We start from the raw sequence: 27,694 nt of genomic DNA, 5'->3' as shown, positions 1-27,694 counted from the left end.
CCTTGGTGAGATTCTGCGGGACATGTCCCGCTCTCAGATGAACATGGCTGAGGCGCTGCAGTGCTTGTCCTAGTTGAGGGTGGGCATTGCCGAGGCGCTGCAGAGCACGCCCAGTCACTGAGGAGCATCACCAAGGGCCTCAAAACGATTGTGCAAACCATGGGGAACTATCAGTGATGGCAGAAACAGATGATGTAGGGGCAACTGGGGCTCGAACCAGCTGTACCTCCATCCCAAGGTGAACACCACCTCGGCCCCATTGATGCAGACAGGGGTGCGTACAGTACTTTGCTTCCTGAAGTCAATGACCGGCTCTTTAGTTTTGCTGGCATTGAGGGAGAGATTGTTGTCGCTGCACCACTCCACTGGACGGTAGTCATTGAGGCATGTTGCCTGGTTCTTCTTTGGTACCGGTATGGTGGTGGTCTTCTTGAAGCAGGTGGGAACTTTAGAGTGGATTAGGGACAGGTTAAAGATGTCCGCAAACACCTCTGTCAGTTGGTCCGTGCAGGCTCTGAGTGCACGACCAGGCATCCCGTCTGGGCCCGTCGCCTTCCGAGGGTTCACTTTCAGGAAGGCTGATCTGACTTCAGAAGCTGTGATGTTGGGTATGGGTGAGTTATGGGCTGCTGGAGCACTCGACAGCAGATTGTTGGTTACCTGCTCGAACCGAGCATAGAATGCATTGAGTTCCTCGGGGAGGGATGTGCTGCTGCTGGAGATACTGCTAGGCTTCGCTTTGTAGCCCGTTATGGTGTTTAGTCCTTGCCACAATCGCCGAGAGTCTGTCTGTGACTCTAGCTTGGCTTGATATTCTCTCTTGGCATCTCGGATGGCTTTGCGGAGGTCGTACCTGGATTTCTTGGTCAGTGTCGTATCAGAACCGTATCAGTGTCAGAACTAGGGGGCATAGCCTCAAAATAAGGGGAAGTAGATTTAGAACTGAGTTTAGGAGGAACTTCTTCACCCAAAGGGTTGTGAATCTATGGAATTCCTTGCCCAGTGAAGCAGTTGAGGCTCCTTCATTACATGTTTTTAAGGTAAAGATAGATAGTTTTTTGAAGAATAAAGGGATTAAGGGTTATGGTGTTCGGGCCGGAAAGTGGAGCTGAGTCCACAAAAGATCAGCCATGATCTAATTGAATGGCGGAGCAGGCTCGAGGGGCCAGATGGCCTACTCCTGCTCCTAGTTCTTATGTTCTTATGTATGACTTTAACGCCTCAGATCTGGACACCAGCTCACCCATGTTCCACCCCTCTGATGAGGCCTTAACTCACAGCCAGCACACGGGACAGGGTGGCACGGCTGTGCATATTCTGCCGACAAGTGAATTGGGGCCCTCCGTCTTCAGAGCCCCAGAAGACTCCCACCAGGAGTATCGAGGGCCACGGGATGTGGTAAGCATCTGGCTGCCTCAATCTCCGATGTGAATCTTGGGGACACACCTAGATGTAGTGGTAGAGCTAGGAGGACAAAACACATCGAGGATCACTGAGGCACCAAGAAAAGTGGGTGGAGGGTGTAGGTAGGGGACGAGGGGGCAGCACCATTGGGAGGATGGGGAACTATAAAACACAATAAACATCTTTGTGCACAACTAGCATGATGCCTCTGTCACTTTCTTCCGCAATGCGTGTTGACCTCCGAACCCTTGGACCAACTCCCCAGGCATACCCTCCCCCTCCTCCCGTGGCACTCACCCACCCTCCGGCCGTGGTCATGTTTCTGGAGTTGTGTCCCATCCCCTGGCTGTTTGGATGTTGGCTGCTGGGTGTGTGGTGTTGCCGCCCGCAGTTTTCAAGCAGTGTCCAGGCATCAAGGTGGGATTGGAATGCTTGACAATGAGCCACACATTTTACAGGCCCGCCCACCCACGGAAATCCACTTGCGTTGTGTGAAGTGCTCACTTAACCACGGTTGCCAATTCCCAATTAGCAAAAGCCTTCCGCCGCACGGTCAGAGGCCTCGGCAGTCGGTGGGGGTTATGGGTGGTCGGTGGGACAGACAGAGACAAGGGGTTGTCCCCAGAACGGGTACACACGTTCCATGGGTTGGCATGCTGGTGCCACGTGCTGTTGCCCCCGGTTGCAGTCCCAGCGCCCCCCCCCCCCCCCCCCAGCCTCGCATGGCGGCCCTGATTTCCCCTACGGGAGTGGGTCGGTTGCATCGCAAACTGTTTGGCGGCTGGTGCGGGTCCCTTTTTCTGCCCCTCCCGCTCTTCACCGGCCTCATTTCGCTTGAGCGAGAGTGTAACGAGGCCGGAGGATTGCGCCATAAGTGTTGTTTCATAGTGGTGGGGAACTCACCACGATGGGAATTTCCATGAAAAACCCACCACAAATCAACTTAGAAATGTTTCCATTAAATTCCACCACCCCCCCCCCCCCCCCCCCCCCCCGAGTTTAATGCGATTGCATGAACAACCAATTTAAGAGTACTAGTCAGGCTCAGAATGTGGCTCACTTGCTAGAAGCTACATACATTCATCTGAAGGGACCTGTCTTCTTCAAAAAGGACCATGTCCAGACATTGCGCCTTTGTTTGAATTGTGCAAAAGTATGGGGGTCAAGTTCACTGGTGCATTCGGCATGGCAACATCTCAACCACAGTTGACCTGTCAACCAGCACACTTTTCTCATGCAGTATAAATCGTTTCCTTTGAAATTTCGCATTCTTCTGTCTGTCCTGATGATTTTAAGATGAAAACCTTCAACAGCGTGTCTCTTTTTCCAGCAATACTCAAGTTTAGTTCTATCAAGTGACTATTTGTTATACATTTTGGTCAGTCACAAGCCAGGGACTCCCATGAATCAGTGGGGATTTTCACCACTTCAGGGATAAGGACACATGCCAGGATGAAATTAAACAGAGAAAAGTGAAGTCATAAATTCATATGATCATGGAAGTAATACAATTTGGGTAAAGCAATAGAGAAATTTGGGAGTACATATATACAAACATACAAATTAGGAATACGAGTAGGCCATTTGGCCCTTTGAGATAAGATCATGGCTGATCAACTCCACATTCCGCCGACCCCCGTTAACCTTTGACACCCTTGTTAGGCAAGGATCCATCTAGCTCTGCCTTTAAAATATTCTCCATATCTTTATTTTTCTCATGTAAACAACAACTTCATTCAGTCTTCCCCCCGTCCGTGTTTCTTTACAGTCATTTGCCTCCTTCCACGAGTCGAAGTAATAGGGCTGGATTCTCTGTCCCGCCGTGCCACATTTCTGTTTCACCCCGCCGGCGGGATGCTCCATTATGCCGGCTGGTCGATGGGGTTTCCCATTTTGGGGCAGCCCCCTGCTGTCAGGAAACCCCTGGACTGCCGGCAAAATATAGAGCATCCCGCCGGCGGAGAATCCAGCCCATGGTCTCTGCCTCTGAACGTGACCCGCAGGCGATCCGGGTAAGCCACTCCAAACAGTTTGTTGCTCTTCTAAAGAGCCTCCTTGGCCTTATTTTTTAAAATATTCTCCCTGTCTTAAAAATACTCATTGACCCGAGTCCATTCCTCTCTAGGGAAGAGTTTCAGAGATTCATAAATGTCAGAGAAAAAAATTATTCTATATCCATCTTAAATGGGAGATTCCTTATTTTGAAACTGTGTCCCCCCTATTTCTAACCACTTCCAAAAGGGAAACATCCTTTCAATATCCAGCCTGGCAAATCCCCATAGGACCTTGTATGTTTCACTAAGATCACCTCTTATTCTTCTAAACTCTAATGGATACAGGCCTAGCCATTCCAACCTTTCCTGTTAACTCCCACAGGCATCAGTCGAGTGGACCTGCTGTGAACCACTTGTTTCTTTTTTAAAATATTTTTATTAGAGTATTTGCAAGTTTTTATAATAATAACAATAACAGCGACATAGACATGGTACAATAAACATTTCCGCCCCATCACAATCTTCACACACCCCACCATAAAACAATAGTCCGGCCCCTCTCCTCCCCTCCCCCACCCTTTGGAATTCTGCTTCTGCTGACATTTTAATTTTCCCAAAGAAAGTCGGCAAACGGCTGCCACCTCCAGGTGAACCCTACCATTGACCCTCTTAAGGCGAACTTTATTTTCTCGAGACTGGGAAACCCAGCCATGTCACTAACCCAGGTCTCTACACTCGGGGGGCTTCGAGTCCCTCCACATTGATAAGATCCGTCTCTGGGTTACCAGGGAGGCAAAGGCCAAGACGTCGGCCTTTCTTGCCCCCTGCACACCCGGCTCTTCCGACACTCCAAAGATCGCCACCTCCGGACTTGGCACCATCCGTGTTTTGAGTACCATTGGACATTGGTGGACATTGCCTCAGCGAAACCCTGCCAAAACCCTCTAAGCTTCGGGCATGCCCAAAACACGTGGACATGATTTGTTGGGTATTCCGCACACCTCGCACACCTGTCCTCTACCACACAAAACTTGCTAATCCGGGCCACCGTCATGTGTGTCCGGTGGACTACCTTGAATTGTATCAGGCTAAGCCTGGCATATGTTGAGGATGTATTAACCCTGCTTAGGGCATCTGCCCACAGACCCGCCTCTACCTCTCCTCCTAGCTCAGTCCTCCCACTTGCCCTTAAGCTCTTCCACCAGAGTTTCCTCCGCACCCAAAAGTTCCTGGTAAGTATCTGATACCTTCCCCTCTCCCACCCAGATACTGGAGACTACTCTGTCTTGTATCCCCCATGGCGGCAGCAGCAGGAAGCCGGAACCTGCTTTCTCAAGAAGTCTCGCACCTGCAAATACCTAACCCAATCCCCCGCTGGCAATTCAAATTTATCCTCCAAGGCTTTCAAGCTGGGGAAGCTCCCATCTATAAATAGATTCCCCATCCTCCTAATTCCTGCCCTTTGCCATCTCTAGAAACCACCACCCAGCCTACCCGGTATAAACTGATGATTATTATTAATCGGGGTCCAAATCAATGCTCCCTCCACTCTCATATATCTTCTCCACTGCTCCCAGAATCTCAGAGTCACCACCACCACCGGACTTATGGAGTATCGGGCCGCCGAGAACGGAAGAGCTGCCGATAACAGTGCTCACAAACTTGTGTCTTTACGTGACGCCGCCTCCATCCGCTCCCACACCAACCATGTGAACTACTTCTAATGTATTTATATCTTTCTTAAACAAGAAGACCAGAACTGCTCACATTACACCAGATGTGGCCTCACTAATGCCTCATAAAACTGCAGCAAAACATCTCTACTTTTACATTCCACTCCCCTTGCAATAAACCACAACATTCAATATTCCTTCTGAGACAGTTCCTGTACCTGCATACCAACTTTTTTTTGATTCATGTACCAGGACACCCTGAATACACTGTACTTCAGAGTTCTGCAATCTCTCTCCATTTAAGTAATGTGCTCACATTTTCCCACATTATACTCCCACCTTCCAATTTTATGCTCACTCACTTACACTATCTATGTCACTTCGCAGACTCCTGGTGTCCTCTTCACAACTTACTTTCCTACCTATCTTTGTACCACCGGCAAAATTAGCAACCGCATTTTTGGTCCCTTCATCCAACTAATTGATATAAATTGTAAATAGCTGAGACCCCACCACTGTGACACTCCTTTCGTCACATCCTGTCAACACAAAAATGACCCATTTACCCTACTCTCTGCTTCTTGTTAGCTAACCCAATCCTCTGTCCGTGCTAATTTGTTACCCTCTACGCTTTGAACTCATATATTGTGAAGATAAGCTTGTATACTGTGAAGTAACCACTGATATGTCACCTTGCAAAATGCCTTCTAGAAATGTAAATACAGTGCATCCAAAGGTTCCCCTTTATCCACATTGCTTGCTTTTTTCCCTCAAATAACTAATAAATTAGTCAAATATGATTTCCCTTTCATAAAATCTTGTTGGCTCTGCTTGATTGGGTTGATATTTACTCAGAGCCCTGCTATAACCTCCTTCATAATAAATTCCAGCAATTTTTCTGTGACTGATGGCTAACTGGCCCATAGTTTCCTTCTTTCTGTCTCCTACTTTCCTTGGAATTAAGAGTCACATTTGCTATCTTCCAATTAGATGAGAACTTTCCTGAGTCTAAGAAATTTCAGAAATATATGTTAGCAGCAGGAAAACAGATGTCTACTTGAGTGAAGTGGAGAACAATAGAGCACAGTACTGCAAGGGTTAAAATTAGAGAGCAGGAGTTCAAACGGAGAAGAATGCATGTCGCACTTACATACTAAAAGTGTGGCTTCTACAATAGTTGTTTAGATAAGGCAAGTTCAAAAGAGATAAACCATATATTAGTGGCAGTGTTAGTCTTACACTGGAGGAGAACAACTGACGAGTGACCAAGACACAGCCACACCCAGCTAGAAACAGATGTCCCAAAAGCAAGTTTCTGTGCTGAAAGCTGCTGTTTTGAACTCTAGATTCTACTCTGAACTGGGAGAAGTGTTTCCCAAAATGAAGATACAGGTCATGTGTGGTAATTATTTGCTGTATTTGGCTCTTAGTGCTAGAACTTATGGGGTGTTGTTTTGGGAAAGGGATATTCTTGGAGTATAGGAAAAGTAGATAGATCTGTAATGGGGTTCATTAATTAATCCACAGATACTGGAAATCTGAAATAGAAACAGAAAATGCTTGGTAAACTCAGCAGGTCTGGCAGCACCTGAGGAGAGAAACAAAATGTAATTAATGTAGTTAATTGCAATTTTGTTCTATATTGTTGCCTTTCTTGTATGTTTTGCAGTTTACTAAACATTATTTTATTTGAATGATTACAACAAGACTGGACCTTTCCTCACTGGTTTTCATATCTTTCCTCATATTCTAGCAAATTGCAAACTAAATAATTAAGAACCCGCATTTCAAGTCACCCTCCTGGGTTTTGGAATAGCATCACATTTAACATGAACAAGGTTCTTAAAAAAGACTTCTGCCCTGCTCTTCACTGCTTTCTGTGAGGATTTCTGCGCTGAGGGAATTCTCCTGCCTTGTGGATCAGATATCAGAGCCTTTTCAATGTATGCAGTTATAAGTGGTTAGTTTTCTGTCTGATCAGGCATCGGAGTTCAAATTCTGATCGCAGGTTTTTGGCCATTTGTTACATAATTTCTTTAACCTTGTTAATAGAATATTACCTCCAAGCAGCAAGTAAGACATAGTAAAGACAATATGAAATAAATTAATATATCAGTAAACATGGAACAAAATTCCAACAATCTACTTTGTGTACTTGTTGAATACACTCACCCTGTTTTTTGTATACCGTGCACGGCCAGATGTAATGCCAAGTCGCTGAAAGTAAACTTCAAAATCACTGCCGGATCCCAGTTTTCTTATCCTAAATATATTAACAGACCAGAATAATTGTAACTCTAAATTTTAAAAAAACGTACAAGAACCTTACACAAAAGCTGTTCCTTAATTTTAAATATGTATAGTACGGAATACATATACTTGATTCTTCACATGCCCTGTACCCTATCACACATGCTGGCTTGAAACCGGTCAGCAAAATATTTGGAAGAGAACAAACAACTGTCTATGTTTAAGATGAGCACAACATATGCAAAACCATCTTGTTGGTAAGATTCTTAATTATACACGTCATATGATGTTCTGAATAAGAACCTTTCTTAACATAGCAGCAAATGCTACAAAGGTGAAACGGTGATAGTAAAAGCAAGTGTTAACTATCAAGAGTTTAACGTACCCTTTTGCTTATCGAGAAAGAATAAAACAAAATGTCCTAATCAGACAGTTATAACTTTTAATGGTGTCTTGGAATCTGAATAACTAAACTGTGTGGTGGAAAAAAAAAATAGCAAAAGAACTTAACAGCAAACTCAGTAATGCAACTTCCGGTGTGCACCATGGAGTGAGTGGTCACACACACGGCAGCTCCTGCTAAGATCACAGTAAAGAGCTCTTTTTTAAGCAATATGGAGTGGAATTATTATGAAAAGGTATAGGTGAATGTAGGAGGAGTATTTTCACCCAGGAATGATATGTTTCTTGGTTTCCAGTCCCGCGAAACAGTGTAGGATTTGGCTGGGGCTGCAGCAGAGAGACAAAAGCCTATTCAGTATGCAGGCGGGGGAAGGGCTGTGTTAGAGGCCTCAAGCTGACCTGAGGGCTCTTGTGAAAGCTGGATTCTAGCAGCAAAGGGAACAACTGGAAAAGATCTCACCTTTTAAGGGCCCGCAATGGCGCTGATTTGATTTTTCCCCAGGTGGGAATGCAGCCTCGGTGCTTGGCAGCCGGTGGACGGGCTGGACTAGAAGTGGAGCGACCAGAAAATCAACTTTGCCGCAGAATAAGGTGCGAGGCAAAAAGGACAAGATGGCGGCGGGCGGGGAACCGGCAGCGTGGCAGCAGTGGGCGAGGGAGCAGCAGGAGCTGCTGCTGCGCTCCTTCTAGGAACTAAAAGCTGAGATCCTGGAGCCGTTGAGGGCATCGCTGGACAGGCTCGGGGCGACTCAGACGGCGGAGATTTGGGAGCTGCAGAAATAGGCTTCGGAGAATGAGTACTAACTCCTTGGCCTGGCGGTGAAGGTGGAGTTGCACGAGGCGCTTCACAAGAAATGGTTGGCAAGGATGGAGGAGATGGAGAACCGCTCCCGCCAGAAGAATCTGCGGATTTTGGGCCTCCCGGAGGGGCTGGAAGGTTTGGATTTGGGGGCCTACGTGGTCCTGATGCTGAACTCGCTGATGGGCGCGGGGTCATTCCGGGGACCCCTGGAGCTGGAGAGTGCCCAGAGGGTGCGGCTGCAGAAGCACGGGCCGAACGAGCCACACAGGGTGGTGCTGGTCCGATTTCAACGCTTGGTCGACCGTGAGTGTGTGCTTCGTTGGGCGAAGAGGGAGAGGAGTAGTAAGTGGGAGAATACGGAGATCAGGATTTACCAGGACTGGAGTGCGGAGGTGGCGAAGAGAAGGGCTGGGTTTAACCAGGCGAAGGCAGTGCTCCACAAGAAGGGGGTCAAGTTTGGCCTGTTACAGCCGGCACGCCTGTGGGTCACTTATAAAGACCGCCAACTTTATTTTGACTCCCCGGAGGAGGCCTGGACTTTTGTCCAGGCAGAGAAGCTGGACTTGAACTGAGGACTGGGGGCTGGGGAACTTTGTATGCAGCCCGGAGGTTTTGTCCTCCTTGATATCCTTTCGCTCTTTTTGGTTCTATTGGACGATGTTTTTTTTGGTTTTTTTGCTGTCTTGACTTTTCTTTTCTGTTTTTTGGGACTGTTATCTGTTTACTTGGGTGTTTTATCATATCATGTTGGGATTTTTATTATTTCACTGGTTACGGGTTTGGGTGGGGTTCGCGGCCCTGTTGGGCCATGTGCCTGTCTTCCCGCGTTTTGAGTCGTGGGGCGGGGCTTGGGATGGGGGGCACGGGCTGGAGAAGCAGGGGGCGGGGTCGGCATTAGGGGAATAGTTGGGGGACACTGGGGAGGGTAATTGGGGTGGCGGGAGCAGCCGGGGTCAGCAGGAGTCGGCTGACTTACGGAAGTACAATGACCGGAGTTACGCAGCTAGGGGGGCCCTAGCTTGGGGGGGGGGGATGGGGAGGGGGAATGGGGAGGGTTGGGGGGGGATGGGGAGGGTTGGGGGGGGGGGGGGAGGGTTGGGGGGGATGGGGAAGGTTGGGGGGGGGATGGGGAGGGTTGGGGGGGGGGGTGGGGAGGGTTGGGGGGGGGTAAGAGTAGGGGGATACCGGGTTGCTGCTGGAATGGCCAAGAAGGAGCTGGAGTGTGCAGAGGGGATCAGGATGGCGGTCTGTCGCTGTGGGGAACGGGCTGAGCGGGGGGCGCGGGCATGTGGCGGACTACGGAAGGGTGATGGCTAGTCGGCGGGGGAGGGGGGCAGGTGGCCCTCCAATCCGGCTGATCACCTGGAATGTGAGGGGACTGAATGGGCCGGTCAAACGGTCCCGCGTGTTCGCGCACCTGAGGGGGCTGAAGGCGGACATGGCTATGCTTCAGGAGACGCACCTGAAGGTGGCAGATCAGGTCAGGTTGAGGAAGGGCTGGGTGGGCCAAGTGTGGGCCAAGCCCCATTTGGAGCTGGATGCAAAAAACCGGGGGGGGGGGTGGCAATACTGGTGGGGAAGAGGGTGTCGTTTGAGGCGTCGAGTGTGGTGGCAGACAGCGGCGGGAGGTACGTGATGGTGAGCGGCAAGCTGCAAGGGGAGCGGGTGGTGCTGGTCAATATATACGCCCCGAATTGGGACGATACAGGTTTCACGCGGCGCATGTTGGGCCGGATTCCAGATTTGGAGGTGGGGGGCTTGATAATGGGGGGGAGATTTCAACACGGTGCTGGATCCGCCACTGGATCGATCCAATTCCAGGACGGGTAGGAGGCCTGCGGCGGCTAAGGTGCTGAGGGGGTTTATGGACCAGATGGGAGGGGTGGATCCTTGGAGGTTCGCGAGGCCGAGGGCCAGGGAATTTTCATACTTCTCCCATGTGCATAAGGCCTACTCCCGGATCTACTTCTTTGTTTTGAGTAGGGCGCTGATTGCGGGGGTAGTAGACGCTGAGTACTCGGCGATAGCCATTTCTGACCATGCCCCGCATTGGGTGGACCTCGAGCTGGGGGAGGAGAGGGACCAGCGCCCGCTGTGGCGCTTGGAGGTGGGGCTGCTGGCGGACGAGGATGTGAGGGGGTGGGTTCGAGGATGTATCGAGAGGTACCTGGAGGCCAACGATAATGGGGAGGTCCGAGTGGGGACGGTCTGGGAGGCGCTGAAGGCGGTGGTTCGAGGGGAGTTGATCTCCATTCGGGCCCACAGGGAGAGATGGGAGCAGAGAGAAAGGGAGCGATTGGTTGGGGAGATGGTGAGGGTGGACAGGAGGTACGCGGAGGCCCCAGAGGAGGGATTGCTAAGCGAGCGGCGCAGCCTTCGTGCTGAGTTCGACTTGTTGACCACCAGAAAGGCGGAGGCTCAATGGAGAAAGGCTCAGGGTGCGGTGTACGAGTATGGGGAGAAGGTGAGTAGGATGCTGGCACACCAGCTCCGTAAGCGGGATGCGGCTAGGGAGATTGGTGGAATTGAGGACCAGGGAGGAAATGTGGTGCGGAGGGGGTAAACATTAATGGGGTCTTCAGGGACTTTTATGAGAGACTATATCGGTCCGAACCTCCGACGGAGAAGGGGGGAATAGGGCGCTTTTTGGACCGGCTGAGATTCCAGAGGGTGGAGGAGGGACGGGTGGAGGGTCTGGGGGCGCCAGTTGAGCTTGAGGAGCTGGTTAAAGGGATAGGGATCATGCAGTCGGGGAAGGCGCCGGGGCCGGATGGGTTCCCGGTTGAATTTTACAAGGCGTATGCAGACCTGCTGGGCCCCCTGTTGGTTAGGACCTTCAACGAGGCGAGGGGGGAGGGGCTTTGCCCATACCGATGTCTCGGGCACTGATCTACTTGGTCCTTAAGCAAGACAAGGATCCCCTGCAGTGTGGGTCATACAGGCCGATCTCTCCTGAATGTGGACGCCAAGTTGTTGGCAAAGATCTTAGCCACGAGGATAGAAGATTGTGTGCCGCAGGTTATCCACGAGGATCAAACAGGGTTTGTGAAGGGGAGGCAGCTGAACACTAATATACGGAGGCTCTTGAACGTTATTATGATGCCGGCGGTGGAAGGGGAGGCGGAGATAGTGGTGGTGCTAGAAGCGGAGAAGGTCTTTGATAAGGTCGAGTGGGGGTACTTGTGGAAAGGTTCGGGTTTGGGGAGGGGTTTGTCAGGTGGGTGAGGCTGTTGTATGAGGCCCCGATGGCGAGTGTGGCCACGAATAAGAGGAGGTCGGAGTATTTTTGACTATACCAAGGGATGAGGCAAGGGTGTCCCCTGTCCCCCCTACTTTTTGAGCTGGCAATTGAATCCCTGGCTATGGCGCTGAGGGAGTTGGGGGATTGGAGGGGGCTGGTCTGGGGTGGGGAGGAGCACCGAGTGTCGCTCTATGTGGATGACCTATTGTTGTATGTGGCGGACCCAGTGGGGGGAATGCTGGTGGTGATGGGGATTCTCTGGGAATTTGGGGATTTCTTAGGGTATAAGCTGAACTTTGGGAAAAGCAAGCTGTTTGTGGTACACCCAGGGGACCAGGAGGGGGGGATTGGGAGGCTCCCACTGAAAAGGGCGGAGAAGAGCTTCAGGTACTTGGGGGTTCAGGTGGCCAGGAGTTGGGGGGCCTTGCATAAGCTAAACCTCTCAAGGCTGGTGGAGCAAATGGAGGAGGAGTTTAAGAGGTGGGACATGCTGCCGCTGTCTTTGGCGGGTAGGGTGCAGTCAGTCAAGATGACGGTGCTCCCGAGGTTTCTGTTCCTGTTCCAGTGCCTCCCCATCCTTATCCCGAAGGCCTTTTTCAGGCGGGTTAACAGGAGCATTACGGGGTTTGTGTGGGCACACGGGACTCCAAGGGTGAGACGGTTGTTCTTGATGCGGGGCAGGGAAGGGGGGGTGGCTGGTGTTGCCCAACCTCTGTGGGTATTATTGGGCTGCCAACGCAGCGATGGTGCATAAGTGGATAATGGACGGGGAGGAGGCGGCATGGAAGAGGCTGGAGATGGCATCCTGTCTGGGTACGAGCCTGGAAGTGCTTGCAACGGCGCCGCTGCCGCTCCCTCCGACGAGGTATACCACGAGCCTGGTGGTGGCAGCTACTCTCAAGATTTGGGGGCAATGGAGGCGGCACAGGGGGGAGGTGGGGGCCTTGATGGGGTCCCCGATACGGGGGAACCACCGTTTTTTTCCGGGGAGAATTGATGGCGGGACCTGAGTTGGCACAGGGCAGGTGTCAGGAGGCTGGGGGACCTGTTCATAGACGGGAAGTTTGCGAGCCTGGGTGAGCTGGAAGGTAAGTTCAGGCTACCCCCGGGGAACACCTTTAAGTACATGCAAGTAAGGGCGTTTGTCAGGCAGCAGGTGGCGGGGTTCCCCCTGCTGCTGCCACATGGGGTCCAGGACAGGGTGCTCTCGGGGGTATAGGTTGAAGAGGGGAGGATCTCGGAAGTGTACCAGGTGATGCAGGAGGTAGACGAGGCCTCGGTGGAGGAGCTGAAAGATAAATGGGAGGAGGAGCTGGGTGAGGAGATTGAGGAGGGGACGTGGGCGGATGCCCTAGAAAGGGTGAACTCCTCCTCTTCGTGTGCGAGGCTTAGCCTCATACAGTTTAAGGTACTGCCTAGGGCTCATATGACCGGGACAAGGATGAGCCGGTTTTTTGGGACCGAGGACAGGCGTATTAGGTGCTCAGGGAGCCCAGCAAACCATGCCGACATGTTCTGGGCATGCCCAGCGCTGGGGGAATTTCTGGTTTTTTTTGTTCTTAGAATTTTCTGTTATTGTTTTCTTTTTTGTGAAAATGTGAAAATTTGAATAAAAATTATTTTTTTTTAAACTCAGTAATGTAAATCTTTCAGTCCAGATCACCATGGGAATCATTGTGGGTGGGACGGACAATTTGATGAACCATTTAACGGTCCATTGACCTCGGGTGGGAATCTCCGGTCGCGGGGCGGATGCAACCAGAAAATCCGACCCATAATTTGATATAACAAAGGCGTTCAAAGTGCACACAAGATGTAAACTGAAAGGTCTCAAAAAGTTATTGGCTGGGGGAAGGGTGGGGGAAGACAAAAAGAGTAAATGATTTGAAGATGGAATCAATGCACCATTTTGACAAAACAGTTAAATACTACAGCCAAAAGGTTGTACATATTAATTGTAAAAACATGCAAACCACACATTTAAAGAAGGGAATGATCATTCTCTGTTAGCCTTTTCTACTACTTAAGAAGTGTAAGTTTTCTAAAATCATATTCATAGCTATGGTTGTAATTCTGGATGAATTTATATGTTCATTGGAATGTCGGCAATGTAATGCTATAATTCTGCAGTGTTATTGTACCAGAATGAGAATTGTCTTTGCTAGACACAAGTGGTGAAATAAAGTAGCTGCACAACTTAGAACTGAATATTTTGCTGCTTAGTCCTCAGCATTATTGAGGCAAATAAGAGTTCAAATCACTTCAACGTTTTAATGCATTCCTGCTGCTGGACAAACTGTGGTTGAGTAATTTTCAATTAAGCTTGATTGTCTCGAAATGGTTTAGGGGACATTAGGAACTATGATAAACCCTAGATATAAAATGAATCTCAATTTTCCAGATAGATCTATACCCTGGGATATTCAGTTGCCAATCCTGCCCTTCCCTCATGGCACTGTGGCTGGCTCTGCTGCACAGAAGGGCGGGAAAAAGACTGGCAGGGCTATAGTCATAGGGAATTCAATTGTAAGGGGAGTAGACAGGCGTTTCTGTGGTCGAAAACGAGACACCCGAATGGCATGTTGCCTCCCGGGTGCTCGGGTCAGGGATGTCTCCGATCAGCTGCAGGACATACTGAAGAGGGGGGGGGGGGACAGCCAGTTTGCGTGGTGCATATAGGGACCAACGATATAGGTAAAAAAAGGGATGAGGTCCTACAATCAGAATTTAGGGAGTTAGGAGATAAGTTAAAAAGTAGGACCTCAAAGGTAGTAATCTCAGGATTGCTACCAGTGCCACGGGACAGTCAGAGTAGAAATTCACGAATAGTCAGAATGAATACGTGGCTTGAGAGATGGTGCAGGAGGGAGGGGTTCAGATTTTTGGGACATTGGAACTGGTTCTGGGGGCGGTGGCACCATTACAAACCGGATGGTCTACACCTGGGCAGGACTGGAACCAATGTCCTAGGGGGTGCTTTTGCTAACACTGTTGGGGAGGTTTTAAATTAATGTGGCAGGGGGATGGGGCCAGATTAGGAAGTTAGAGGTCAGTAAAGAAGCAGCAACTAACGCCAGTAAGGTACGAGATAATAAACTCAATGTGACTAAGGGGAAGAGTAGACAGGGAAGAGTTGATGAACGCAAAAGGACAGGTGGTCTGAGGTGCATTTGTTTTAATGCAAGGTGTAGCAGGTAAGGCAGATGAACTTAGGGCTTAGATCAGTACCTGGGAATATGATTTTATTGGTATTACTGAGACTTGGTTGAGGGAAGGGCAGGATTGGCAACAGAATATCCCAGGGTATAAATGCTTCAGGAGGGATAGAGAGGGAAGTAGAGGGGGGGGGGGGGGGGGGGGGGGAGGAGTTGCATTATTCATCAGAGATGATATCACAGCTGTGATTAAGGAGGGCACGATGGAGGATTTGAGCACTGAGGCAATATGGGTGGAGCTAAGAAATAGGAAGGGTGCAGTAACATTGTTGGGACTTTACTACAGACATCCCAAAAGCAAGCATGAAGTAGAGGTACAAATATGCAGACAGATTATAGAAAAATGTCGGAGCAATAGGGTGGTTGTGATGGCAGATTTTAACTTCCCCAACATTGAATGGGATTCGTGTAGTGTTGGAGGAGTAGATGGAGCAGAGTTTGTAAGGAGCATCCAGGAGAGTTTTTTTACAGCAGTATGTAAATAGTCCAACTCGGGAAGGGGCCATACTGGACCTGGTATTGGGGAATGATCCCGGCCAGGTGGTTGATGTTTCAGTCGGTGATTACTTTGGAATAGCGATCACAATTCCGTAAGTTTTAGAATACTCATGGACAAGGACAAGAGTGGTCCGAAAGGAAGAGTGCTAAATTGGGGAAAGGCAGAGGATAACAAAATTCGGCAGGAGCTAGGGAATGTGGATTGGGAGCAGCTGTTTAAGGTTGATTAGAGTGCAGGACAGACATGTTCCTGTGAAAATGAGAGATAAAAATGGCAAGATTAGGGAACCATGGATGACAGGTGAAATTGTGAGACTAGCTAAGATGAAAAAGAAAGTATTCATAAGATCGAGGCAACACAAAACTGATGAAGCTTTGGAGGAATATCGGGAAAGTAGGACGAATCTCAAACACGCAATAAAGAGGGCTAAAAGGGGTCATGAAATATCTTTGGCTAACAGGGTTGAGGAAAATCCCAAAGCCTTTTGTTCGTATGTAAGGAGCAAGAGAGTAACTAGAGAAAGGATTGGCCCACTCAAAGACGAAAGAGGGAATTTATGCGTGGACTCAGAGGAAATGGGTAAGATTCTTAATGAGTACTTTGCATCCGTATTCACAAAGGAGAGGGACAAGACGGATGTTGAGGCGAGGGATGGATGTTTAAATACTCTAGGTCAAGTTGTCATATGGAAGGGGGAAATTTTGGGTATTCTAAAAGACATAAAGTGGGACAAGTCCCCAGGACCGGATGGGATCTATCCCAGGTTACTGAGGGAAGTGAGGGTCGAAATAGCTGGGGCCTTAACAGATATCTTTGCAGCATCCTTGAGCATGGATGAGGTCCCGGAGGACTGGAGAATTGCTAATGTTGTCCCTTTGTTTAAGAAGGGTAGCAGGGAAAATCCAGGAAATTATAGACCTGTGAGCTTGACGTCAGTGGTAGGCAAACGGTTGGAGAAGATACTGAGGGATTGGATCTATTCACATCTGGAAGAAAATTGACTTATCAGTGATAGGCAGCATGGTTTTGTGCAGGGAAGGTCATGTCTTACAAACCTAATAGAATTCTTTAAGGAAATGACAAAGTTAATTGATGAGGGAAGGGCTGTAGATGTCATATACATGGACTTCAGTAAGGCGTTTGATAAGGTTTCCCATGGCAGGTTGATGGAAAAAGTGAAGTCGTATGAGGTTCAGGGTGTACTAGCTAGATGGATAAAGAACTGGCTGGGCAACAGGAGACAGAGAGTAGTGGTGGAAGGGAGTGTCTCAAAATGGAGAAGGGTGACTAGTGGTGTTTCACAGGGATCCGTGCTCGGACCACTGTTGTTTGTGATCGACATAAATGACCTGGAGGAAGGTATAGGTGGTCTGATTAGCAAGTTTGCAGATGATACTAAGATTGGTGGAGTTGCAGATAGCGAGGAGGACTATCAGAGAATACAACAAAATATAGATAGATGGAGAGTTGGGCAGAGAAATGGCAGATGGAGTTCAATCCAGGCAAATGCGAGGTGATGCATTTTGGAAGATCAAATTCAAGAGCGGACTATATGGTCAATGGAAGTGACCTGGGGAAAATTGATGTACAGAGAGATCTGGAAGTTCAGGTCCATTGTACCCCGAAGGTGGCAACGCAGGTTGATAGAGTGGTCAAGAAGGCATACAGCATGCTTGCCTTCATCGGACGGGGTATTGAGTACAAGAGTCGGCAGGTCATGTTACAGTTGTATAGGACTTTGGTTAGGCCACATTTGGAATACTGCGTGCAGTTCTGGTCGCCACATTACAAGAAGGATGTGGATGCTTTAGAGACGGTGCAGAGGAGGTTCACCAGGATGTTGCCTGGTATGGAGGGTGCTAGCTATGAAGAAAGGTTGAGTAGATTAGGATTGTTTTCGTTGGAAAGACGGAGGTTGAGGGGGGACCTGATTGAGGTCTACAAAATTATGAGAGGTATGGACAGGGTGGATAGCAACAAGCTTTTTCCAAGAGTGGGGGTGTCAGTTACAAGGGGTCATGATTTCAAGGTGAGAGGGGGAAAGTTTAAGGGAGATGTGCGTGGAAAGTTTTTTACGCAGAGGGTGGTGGGTGCCTGGAACGCTTTACCAGCAGAGGTGGTAGAGGCGGGCACGATAGCATCATTTAAGAGGCATCTAGACAGGTATATGAACAGGCGGGAACAGAGGGAAGTAGACCTTGGAAAATAGGAGACAGGTTTAGATAAAGGATCTGGATCGGCGCAGGCTGGGAGGGCCGAAGGGCCTGTTCCTGTGCTGTAATTTTCTTTGTTCTTTGTAGATCTGAATTTTAAAAGCAATTCATGTAATGATGTTTATTTTAGAATCAGTATAAACTGTAATATTCGCCTCTGTTAGGTTGATGGGCATTAAAGAGAGACGCAAAACCCAATTGTTTAAAACGGTGCATTCTTCCATATTTATTAACACAATGCAATCTTTCATACTCTTAATAAGTGTATAACATGCAGCTATTTTTATTTTTATTTTCTGAAACAGTGATTCCCTTTTACATGAAATGTTTATAATGTTTCGCTTTACTGTACTGCCGAAACCAGAAATCACACACTCAACCCAAGCCACAAAGGAAAGGAGTGAAGCAGAGGCTTGGCCCATCCTGTGGGGAGGGAGAAACACAGTTGAAAGAAAAACCACAGCCAATCATAAAGTTTGAATGAACTATAGCATTCCCATAAAGGAATTAGCTAGCTTAACTTTGATTTGCTGTGTTTTCATAAATCAATAGTGGAAAAGCCGTTTCTGACCTGTCTAGTGCCATTATACCACTTTGAGGTTTAGAACGGAAGGGAATTTTTGTTTCATTTGTTTCAGTTTTCTGAAATAAAATTTGGATACGAAAGATTAATTCCAGGATAGCAAAGTAAAGCCTGGAAACACAGGGCAAAGAGTGGTTAGGAGCTTTGATGTGTTGCCCATTAAATGTATTCATATTCATATCTGTTTGAGACAGTAAGAAGTGGGTCTATCACACTTCCAGTAATGATCACTCCTGTAATGAACTTACAGCATCCATTTATGAAATTCAGACAGTGCTATTGCTAAACAGGCAACATAGTTACCAAAAAGTCCCACATCGAAAAGGGAGGGAGTGCAGAAGTCGCATATCATTTAAAGTAGAAATTTTGCAGCTAAGCCAACCATTTCTTGACATTGTGGAAGGAGAGGTTAGAGATCAAACAATTTCTATTTCTCACTTGAAAACAGAAGTGTCAAAAGACACTTGACAACAGGTTGTACTTGGAACAGTGAGGCAGGGAAAGTGTTTCACTTTCAGTTCTGAAATTACCAACATGGAAAGGGAGTTAAAAAAGCAGTCATGTAATTTATTATTTTATGATGGGTGGCACGGTAGCACAGTGTTTAGCACTGTTGCTTCACAGCACCAGCGACCCAGGATAGGTTCCCGGCTTGGGTCACTCTCTATGCGGAGTCTGCACTTTCTCCCCGTGTCTGCGTGGGTTTCCTCCGGGTGCTCCGGTTTCCTCCCACAAGTCCTGAAAGACATGCTTGTTAGGTGAATTGGACATTCTGAATTCCCCCTCTGTGTACCCGAACAGGCGCTGGAGTGTGGCAACGAAGGGCTTTTCACAGTAACATTGCAGTGTTCATGAAAGCCTACTTGTGACAATAATAAAGATCATGATACTGTCAATGTGCCAATGTGGCATTTTTCCCACGACGGAGATTGGGACCCTGGGTTGCTCTACCCCTATGAGGTGGAGTGTGGAGCTTGAGGACATGGGGCGGGTCCTGTTGGGAGATTGAGGGATCAAATGACGCCCTGATCACTTCCTGCCCTGACCGGTGGAGCTCCTCAGTGAAGGAAATGATTAAATCTCACTGTGAAAACTACATTTGGTTAATTCATATACTCTTTGTAAAATAAACCAGATTGTTGGTTGGCAATTGGCCTCATTTGGCGCAATTGCTTATAGATCCCCTTCCAAAAGATAGGAAAATTCATGTGGCAATGGTGTGAAATGAGCATATCCAGTACACACTAATAGGGGTCTTCTTTTTGTTTTGTTTTCTATGCTGCACCAATGCTGAGCTAGATATTGGTCAGTTCATTGGAGGTATGGGCATGATTTAACTAGAGTCCCGTTGTGGGTGGGTTTAGCATGGTGTTCCCCAGCGCTTGTAGCACCAGAAATCACCCCACTATTGAACGGGACTGTTATTTTTTCAGGCCTCTGCAGGAAAGGCCTTGTCAGGGCCGCACTTACCTTCATTTCCTTCACTGAGGAGCTCCACCGGTCAGGGCAGGAAGTGATCAGGGCGTCATTTGATCTCTCAATCTCCCAACAGGACCCGCCCCATGTCCTCAAGCTCCACACTCCACCTCATAGAGCAACCCAGGGACCCAATCTCCGTCGTGGGAAAAATGCCACATTGGCACACTGACATTATCATGCTGGCATCTGGGTGGCACTGCCAGGGTGCCCTGGTGGCACTCTGCCCACAGACTGACCGCCCCGGGGACTCCAATCGCCTGGGAGACTCCCCAGCTAAATGCCATTCCAACTGGTCCCCTTTTGTGGAGTCCAGTGTTAAGCGGTGCCCGACTGGGGTCGTCTCGGTGAGGCCGTTACATTCCAGGGCGTGGTTAGCTCTAGCGGAGAGATGTCTAACTACACACTTAAATATGCACATTTAGATCCCACCCATTGTGGGGGGGATCTAGATTGCGTGTCTCGTGAGATGCCGTTAGATTAATTCAAGTGAGGGCAGCATGGTGGCACAGTGGTTAGCACTGGGACTATGGCGCTGAGGACCCGGTTCGAATTCCGCTCTGGGTCTCTGTCCGTGTGGAGTTTGCACATTCTCCCCATGTCTGCGTGGGTTTCACCCCCACAACCCAAAAGATGTGCTCGTTAGGTGGATTGGCCAAACTAAATTGCCCTTTAATTGGAAAAAAAATAATTGGGCACCCTAAATTTATTTTAAAAATGATTAGTTTAAGTGCTGCTCCCCTTTGTTAGCGGGGAGCTGGCGAGCACGGTCTCGGCAAATCAGCTGGCGGGACAATCATTTGCGGCGGAAAGCCCGTGGGGCCTCATTAAGTGGGCCCATTAATGTTTGATGTTGGTGACGGCCTTGCCGGGTCGACTGTTGGGAACTCCGTAGCAGTTCCAACTTACTACCACATTTAAAAACGTATCCATTAAACGCTTGGCTGACCTGGGAGCTTCCTTGTAGCCTGTCCAAGGATCTTTCTCATACCAACTCTGGTAAAGGGATTTCCCCTCATAACCGTCATCAGGACTAGGGATCTGAAAGGAGGCAAAAAACAATCAAATCATAATTTTCCACATTTTACTATTAGCCTACTTTAGCTACAATATGTCAATCCATAAATATTAATGTTTGTCAAATCCTTTGTTAAAGTAAGTGCTGATTTCCCCTCCAAGCCACACTCCATTCTGATTTGGAGCTATATCCCCGTTCCTTCATTGCTGCTGGGACAAGATGCTGGACTCCCTCCCTAACAGCACTGTGGGTGTAACTACACCACATGACCTGCAGCAGTCAACATGGAGGCTCATCACCACCTTTTCAAAAGCAACTAAAGATAGGTAACAAATGCTGGCCGAGCCAGTGGCATCCACAACCTGTGAAATTATCTTTAAAACTCTAAAGTCTGAGAACACTTTAGTCCGACAACGCTGGAGGTCAGCAAGATACATCATAGAATCATAGAATGCCTACAGTGCAGAAGGAGGCCAGTCAGCCCATCAAGTCTGTACCAACCCTTCGAATGTCCACCCTTGCCCACTCCTCTTATTCCCGGAATCCCATAATCTAACCTGCACATCCCTAGACTCTAAAGGGCAATTTATCATGGCCAATCCACCTAAATCGCTCATCTTTGGATTGTGGGAAGAAACCGGAGAACCTAGAGAAACCCACGCAGACACACGGAGAACATACAAACTCCACACAGACAGTGACCCAAGACTGGAATTGAACCCGGATCCCTGGCACTGTGAGGCAGCAGTGCTAATTACAGTGCCACTGCGCCGCCCTTCCTTGAATCTTTGGGGACTGGAGCTCTTCTCGGTAGAAAGATCCTGGTTAATTCTTAGGCTTTAATAAAAATATTTATCTTATTCTCACTAAGAAAGAGCAGTACTTTAAAAACCTATTCCCAATGAATTGGAACACAGCTTTATATGTTAAATAGCTAGTAGTGCAGATTGCCTCGAGGCCAAACAGAAATTCTACTGAACAAACACATTGCATCTGCAACAAGAACAGAGGACCTTGAAAAAGCTCAGTAGGTCTGTCATCATCTATTAGGAGTAAAACAGAATGTGTTTCCCCCCTGACAGCAGGTCTAGCAGCATCAATGAGTTTTTCCAGCTTCCTCTGATCTTGTTTCAGATTCCAGCATCCATGGTATATTGCTTATTTTACAAGCATCATCTAGTCTGCAATGAATGCAAGAATAAGTGCACTTTTGACCATATGACCTAAGCTATAAACTGTGAATCAGTTCTGTTAAATATAATGGATAAACAGTGACAAAATAAGCACAGCAGGCTTCCTAATTGGAGCATTTGAATATAAATGCTGTTTTAAATAAAAAATTGAAGCATATTGTTTAGTGTTTCAATGAGACAATTGCTACAATTTGAATAAGGGCCTTTCAATCCGGATCAATCACTTTAAATCCAAAGGGTTGGCAAGTCTTCCACTTTCATTTTGTGGTGGGTAAAGTCTTGGAGAGGATTATAAAAGATACGATTTATAATCATCTAGATAGGAATAATATGATTAGGGACAGTCAGCATGGTTTTGTGAAGGGTAGGTCATGCCTCACAAACCTTATCGAGTTCTTTGAGAAGGTGACTGAACAGGTAGACGAGGGTAGAGCAGTTGATGTGGTGTATATGGATTTCAGTAAAGCGTTTGATAAGGTTCCCCACGGTCGTCTATTGCAGAAAATACGGAGGCTGGGGATTGAGGGTGATTTAGAGATGTGGATCAAAAATTGGCTAGTTGAAAGAAGACAGAGAGTGGTAGTTGATGGGAAATGTTCAGAATGGAGTTCAGTTACGAGTGGCGTACCACAAGGATCTGTTCTGGGGCCGTTGCTGTTTGTCATTTTTATAAATGACCTAGAGGAGGGCGCAGAAGGATGGGTGAGTAAATTTGCAGACGACACTAAAGTCGGTGGAGTTGTAGACAGTGCGGAAGGATGTTGCAGGTTACAGAGGGACATAGATAGGCTGCAGAGCTGGGCTGAGAGGTGGCAAATGGAGTTTAATGTGGAGAAGTGTGAGGTGATTCACTTTGGAAAGATAACAGAAATGCGGAATATTTGGCTAATGGTAAAATTCTTGGTAGTGTGGATGAGCAGAGGGATCTCGGTGTCCATGTACATAGATCCCTGAAAGTTGCCACCCAGGTTGATAGGGTTGTGAAGAAGGCCTATGGTGTGTTGGCCTTTATTGGTAGAGGGATTGAGTTCCGGAGCTATGAGGTCATGTTGCAGTTGTACAAAACTCTAGTACGGCCGCATTTGGAGTATTGCGTACAGTTCTGGTCGCCTCATTATAGGAAGGACGTGGAAGCTTTGGAACGGGTGCAGAGGAGATTTACCAGGATGTTGCCTGGTATGGAGGGAAAATCTTATGAGGAAAGGCTGATGGACTTGAGGTTGTTTTCGTTAGAGAGAAGAAGGTTAAGAGGTGACTTAATAGAGGCATACAAAATGATCAGAGGGTTAGATAGGGTGGACAGCGAGAGCCTTCTCCCGCGGATGGAGGTGGCTAGCACGAGGGGACATAGCCTTAAATTGAGGGGTAATAGATATAGGACAGAGGTCAGAGGTGGGTTTTTTACGCAAAGAGTGGTGAGGCCGTGGAATGCCCTACCTGCAACAGTAGTGAACATGCCAACATTGAGGGCATTTAAAAATTTATTGGATAAGCATATGGATGATAAGGGCATAGTGTAGGTTAGATGGCCTTTAGATTTTTTCCATGTCGGTGCAACATCGAGGGCCGAAGGGCCTGTACTGCGCTGTATCGTTCTATGTTCTATTTGTGAGCTGTGCTACCAAGGATAATCAGATAAACATAATTTTATAAGGAATCATCCGCACAGAACATTTTTTTTGATGAAGGGGATTATTCTACACAAAAAGCCTACATTTGAAGGGCACAAATGTAAAGTTGATCATAATCTAAAACTAGGCATCACCATTGATATTTAAAGGGATTGGATTTGATTTAGAGTGAATGGGATATGGTACTCAGAAAAATGGTGATTGGAATATGCTCACATTTCAAACTCTCAGCATCAATCAACATGAGCTCACAATAAAGCAGTGGCCAAATTTAAGCATTACCATATGCACGGTAACAGCTGCCACTGCTGGATCTTGGATGCAGATTAACTCTTGTTGCACAGAAAATTTGATTAAGAGAGTGCATTTCAACATTCTGTCCAACTGTCACAGGCAGCAATTCTTTACTAGCCAATAGGAGATAAGGGTGCATTTCATTGCATCACTTTTTAAAACATGCTATAAATTTTATTGGAACCATTTAACTACAATGTGAATGCATGCAATGAAATTATAAAAAGTTTTAGACTATAATATAATTGCAAATTGGATCGGGAAATCCACATGTAATTTATTACGATCCCAGACCAGACCCCAAAAGTTGCTACGGTAACCGAACAGAAACCCCAATATTTAATTTAATGTCTCAGACTGAGGAAAGGATATTGTGCTCCAGGAGTGATTTCACACACAAAAGGGATATGGTATATCAAAACAAACTTTATTACTAACACGTGGTTAAAATAACTTGACCATTCAACAAAATAGCTGACAATTACTCAATAAACAATGCTTAACTATGAAATTAAACACAAACTCCTGCTATCTTTTTAGCTCCACTTAAGCAAAACCTATCTCAGGTCAAAATCCACTTTTAAATAGAGTTAGCAGACACAGGAGTACCTGTATACTTGAATAGAACAGAATCCCTTCTAAAAGACTGATTGGAGAGAGAGAAATCCGGTCATGAAACAGCCTTCAGATACTTGTCTGTCTCAGGCTCCTGTTTAACTTGCCAGCCTTCGTCAAAAAGCTCCTGTCCTGTTCACAGGCAAATCTTTAATTGACTGTTTTTCCAGAAACTGTCTGTCTAGAGTCAAATCTTAAACAGTTTTTTTCCCCAGAAGATGAAACTCAACACCTGACTGCTTCAGCCCCTGGTTCGTCCCATTAACTACATTATCTTATACCAAGGCTAAACACAATGGGCATGATTTAAAGGACTTGTCACACCCAAATTGGTGATGCGATGAGGCTGTTGAATCTTGAGAGAGGCCTCTCATGAGATTCATGAGGCGGGATTCCCCATCCCGCTGCACCAGTTTTCTGATGCGCTCCCGTCGGCAGCGGGATTCTCCGTCCCGCCAGCCGGCCAATGGAATTTCCCATTGTGAGCAGCCCCATGCCGTTGGGAAATCCCCAGGTGTGGGTGTGCTGCCGGCACAACGGAGAATCCCGGCAGCGGAGAATCCAACCCATGATGTTTGAAATACCCTGGCCGGGATTCTCCCGTACCCGGCGAGGCGGGTGGACCCGGTGATCCGGAGTGGCGTGAACCACTCCGGCTTCGGGCCACCACAAAGGTGCGGAATCCTCCGCACATTCAGGGGCTAGGCCCGCCCCAGGGTGGTTTGCACCCCGCCAGCCGGCAGGATAGAGGCCTGGCGCCACGTCAACTGGCACCAAAGGGCCTCTGCCTGCCGGCGCAAGTCGCCGCATGCGCAGGAGCGCCAGCATGTGCCGGTGTCATCCCCGCGCATGCACGGGAGGGTTCATCTCCGCATCGGCCATCGCGGAGGACCACAACGGCCGATGTGGAGAAATAGAGTGCCCCCACGGCACAGGCCCAGCCGCGGATCGGTGGGCCCCGACCGTGGGCCAGGCCACCGTGGGGGCACCTCCCAGGGCCAGATGCCCCCGCGACTCCCCAGGAACCCCGGAGGCCACCCGCGCCACCAGGTCCCGCTGGTAAGGGACCTACTCTGATTTACGCTGGCGGGACCGCCTACAGGCGGGCAGGACTTCGGCCCATCGTAGGCCGGAGAATTCGGGTGGACCCGGCACTCATGGAGTCGTGCCAGATCCTGCCATTCTCCGAGGCGGGCGGCACGACTCACACCAGGCCGGGTTTTTGGGGGGCGGGAGAATTGGGCGTGCGGCGGGGGCCGGATTCACACCGACCCCCGGCGATTCTCCCACCCGGCGGGGGGGCGGAGAATCCCGCCCCTTGTGAGATTCAATGAGGTCTTGCGAGATGTTAAGATTCAGATAAACATATTTAAATGTGCCATGATGCTCATTTAAATAGGTCTAAACCGTATTATCCCAGGGCCCAGGAACGAACGGCCTGATACGTAGACAAGGTGAAATGGCACCTGGGGAGAGGGGGTCTCCCAAGCATTAGAGGCCCCTGAGTAGTCAGGCTCTGGGCAGCGTTATACCCTCACACACCTGCTGGCACCAGTGCACCATGCCACTGCAAGCCTGGCACCTTAGCAGTGGCAGCCAGACATCCTTCCAGTGCCAGTGCACCCAGTTGGCACTCCCAAGGTGCAGGTTGCCATGCCAGGGGTTAGGCCCGGGAGTGGGGGGGGAGCACTGCCGGGCCCAAAACAGGACTCTTTTGTTCTCTAATTTATTACTTCCCAGAAACTAAATTCCATTCGCCCTTACTTTTAAAATGAGTTAATTATTCCTTTTGTTGCCACAAAGCCTAACTCTCTTTCAAACCAGGATTTAATAAAACATTACTGCAGCAGTTAGATACACACACTAACCCAGGCTTTTAACCCTTACTGCATCAAATACACATAATACAACATATGTCTGAAATTCCTGCATTCATCACAAAATAAAGGAGTTTTACAATATTTTATGCATTCATGGGATGTGGGCATTGCTGGCTTGGCCAACATTTACTGCTCATCCCTAATTACTCTTGAGAAGATGGTGGCAAAGCCATCTTCTTGAACCATTGCAGTGCGCGTGGCATGACTCAACAATGAAGAAGAAATGACAACATATTTACAAGTCAGGACTGTGTGACAAGTGGTGGTGTCCCAATCCAATTCCTTTGACATGGTATCATAGAAGCCAGGGTGAGTAACTGCAGTGCATTTTGTCGATAGCAAACATCACAGCTACAGTATGCTAGTAGTGAAAGGAATGAATAAGCTGGTGCGCAGGCACTGATCAAGCACCCTGCTTTGTCCCAGATGGTGTCTAGCTTCTGGAGTGTTTTTGTCATCTTTCATTTGAGGAAGGACTGCTTCAGTATCTGAGGGGCCAAACACTGCGATCATCAGGCCGGCATGGAAGCACAGTGGTTAGCACTGTGCCTCACAGCGCCAGGGATCGGGTTCAATTCCAGCCTTGGGTGACTGTGCAGAGTTTGCACTTTCCCTCCGTATCTGCGTGGGTTTCCTCCGGGTGCTCCGGTTTCCTCCCACAGTCCAAAAATGTGCAGGTTAGGTGGATTAGTCATGCTAAATTGCCCCTTAGTGTCCAAGGGATGCGCGGGTTAGGTGGGGTTGTGGGGCTATAGGGATAGGGTCAAGGGTCAAGGTGGAGTGCTCTTTCAGAGGGTCGGTGCAGACTCGATGGGTTGAATGGCTTCCTTCTGCACTGTAGGGATTCTATGATCAGTAAACAACCCCATTTCTAATCCTATGATGGAGGGAAGGTTATCCCCAGGCAATAAGTTTATCCCCAGATTCCCAGTGACTTCAATTTTACTTGAGCTCATTAATGCCATACTCTGTGAAATGCTGCCATGATGCACATACCAGTTACTCTCTTCTAATCCACTATGACTATGCCATGCTGTTGCCTGGGACGTCTCTATCAATTTCAGCACAAGCCCCCAGATGGTGACTGTTCAATGCAGGATGGTCAGCAGGATTTATTTTCCTTAAACATTTACAGCTGTTTGAAACAAGTGAGTGGTTTGCTGGGTCATCCGAGGGGCAATTAAGAGTCAAGTGAATTGCTGTGCGTCTGGAATCTGGGCCGGGATTCTCCCCTATCCGGCGGGGTGGGGTGTCCCAGCGTATTGGAGTGGCGTAAAGTCTCCGCACCTTTAAGGGCCAAGCTATCACATT

General features: G+C 48.2%; 1 protein-coding gene across 1 annotated transcript in view; it reads right to left on the bottom strand.

Moving 5' to 3' along the window:
- naalad2 (N-acetylated alpha-linked acidic dipeptidase 2) overlaps positions 1–27,694 on the bottom strand; it is a 232,795-nt gene that overhangs the window by 37,284 nt on the left and 167,817 nt on the right. The window contains exons 14-15 of the mRNA XM_038818871.1: positions 20,702–20,793; positions 7,244–7,334 (exon numbers count right to left, since the gene is read on the bottom strand). Coding sequence (XP_038674799.1) covers positions 7,244–7,334; positions 20,702–20,793 — 183 coding nt within the window. The remainder of the gene's footprint in view (positions 1–7,243; positions 7,335–20,701; positions 20,794–27,694) is intronic.

This window comes from Scyliorhinus canicula, chromosome 14, assembly GCF_902713615.1.
Source record: "Scyliorhinus canicula chromosome 14, sScyCan1.1, whole genome shotgun sequence".
Lineage (NCBI taxonomy): Eukaryota > Metazoa > Chordata > Chondrichthyes > Carcharhiniformes > Scyliorhinidae > Scyliorhinus > Scyliorhinus canicula.
Note: the sequence above shows the minus strand (reverse complement) of the source record. Positions and strands in the feature narration are given on the sequence as shown.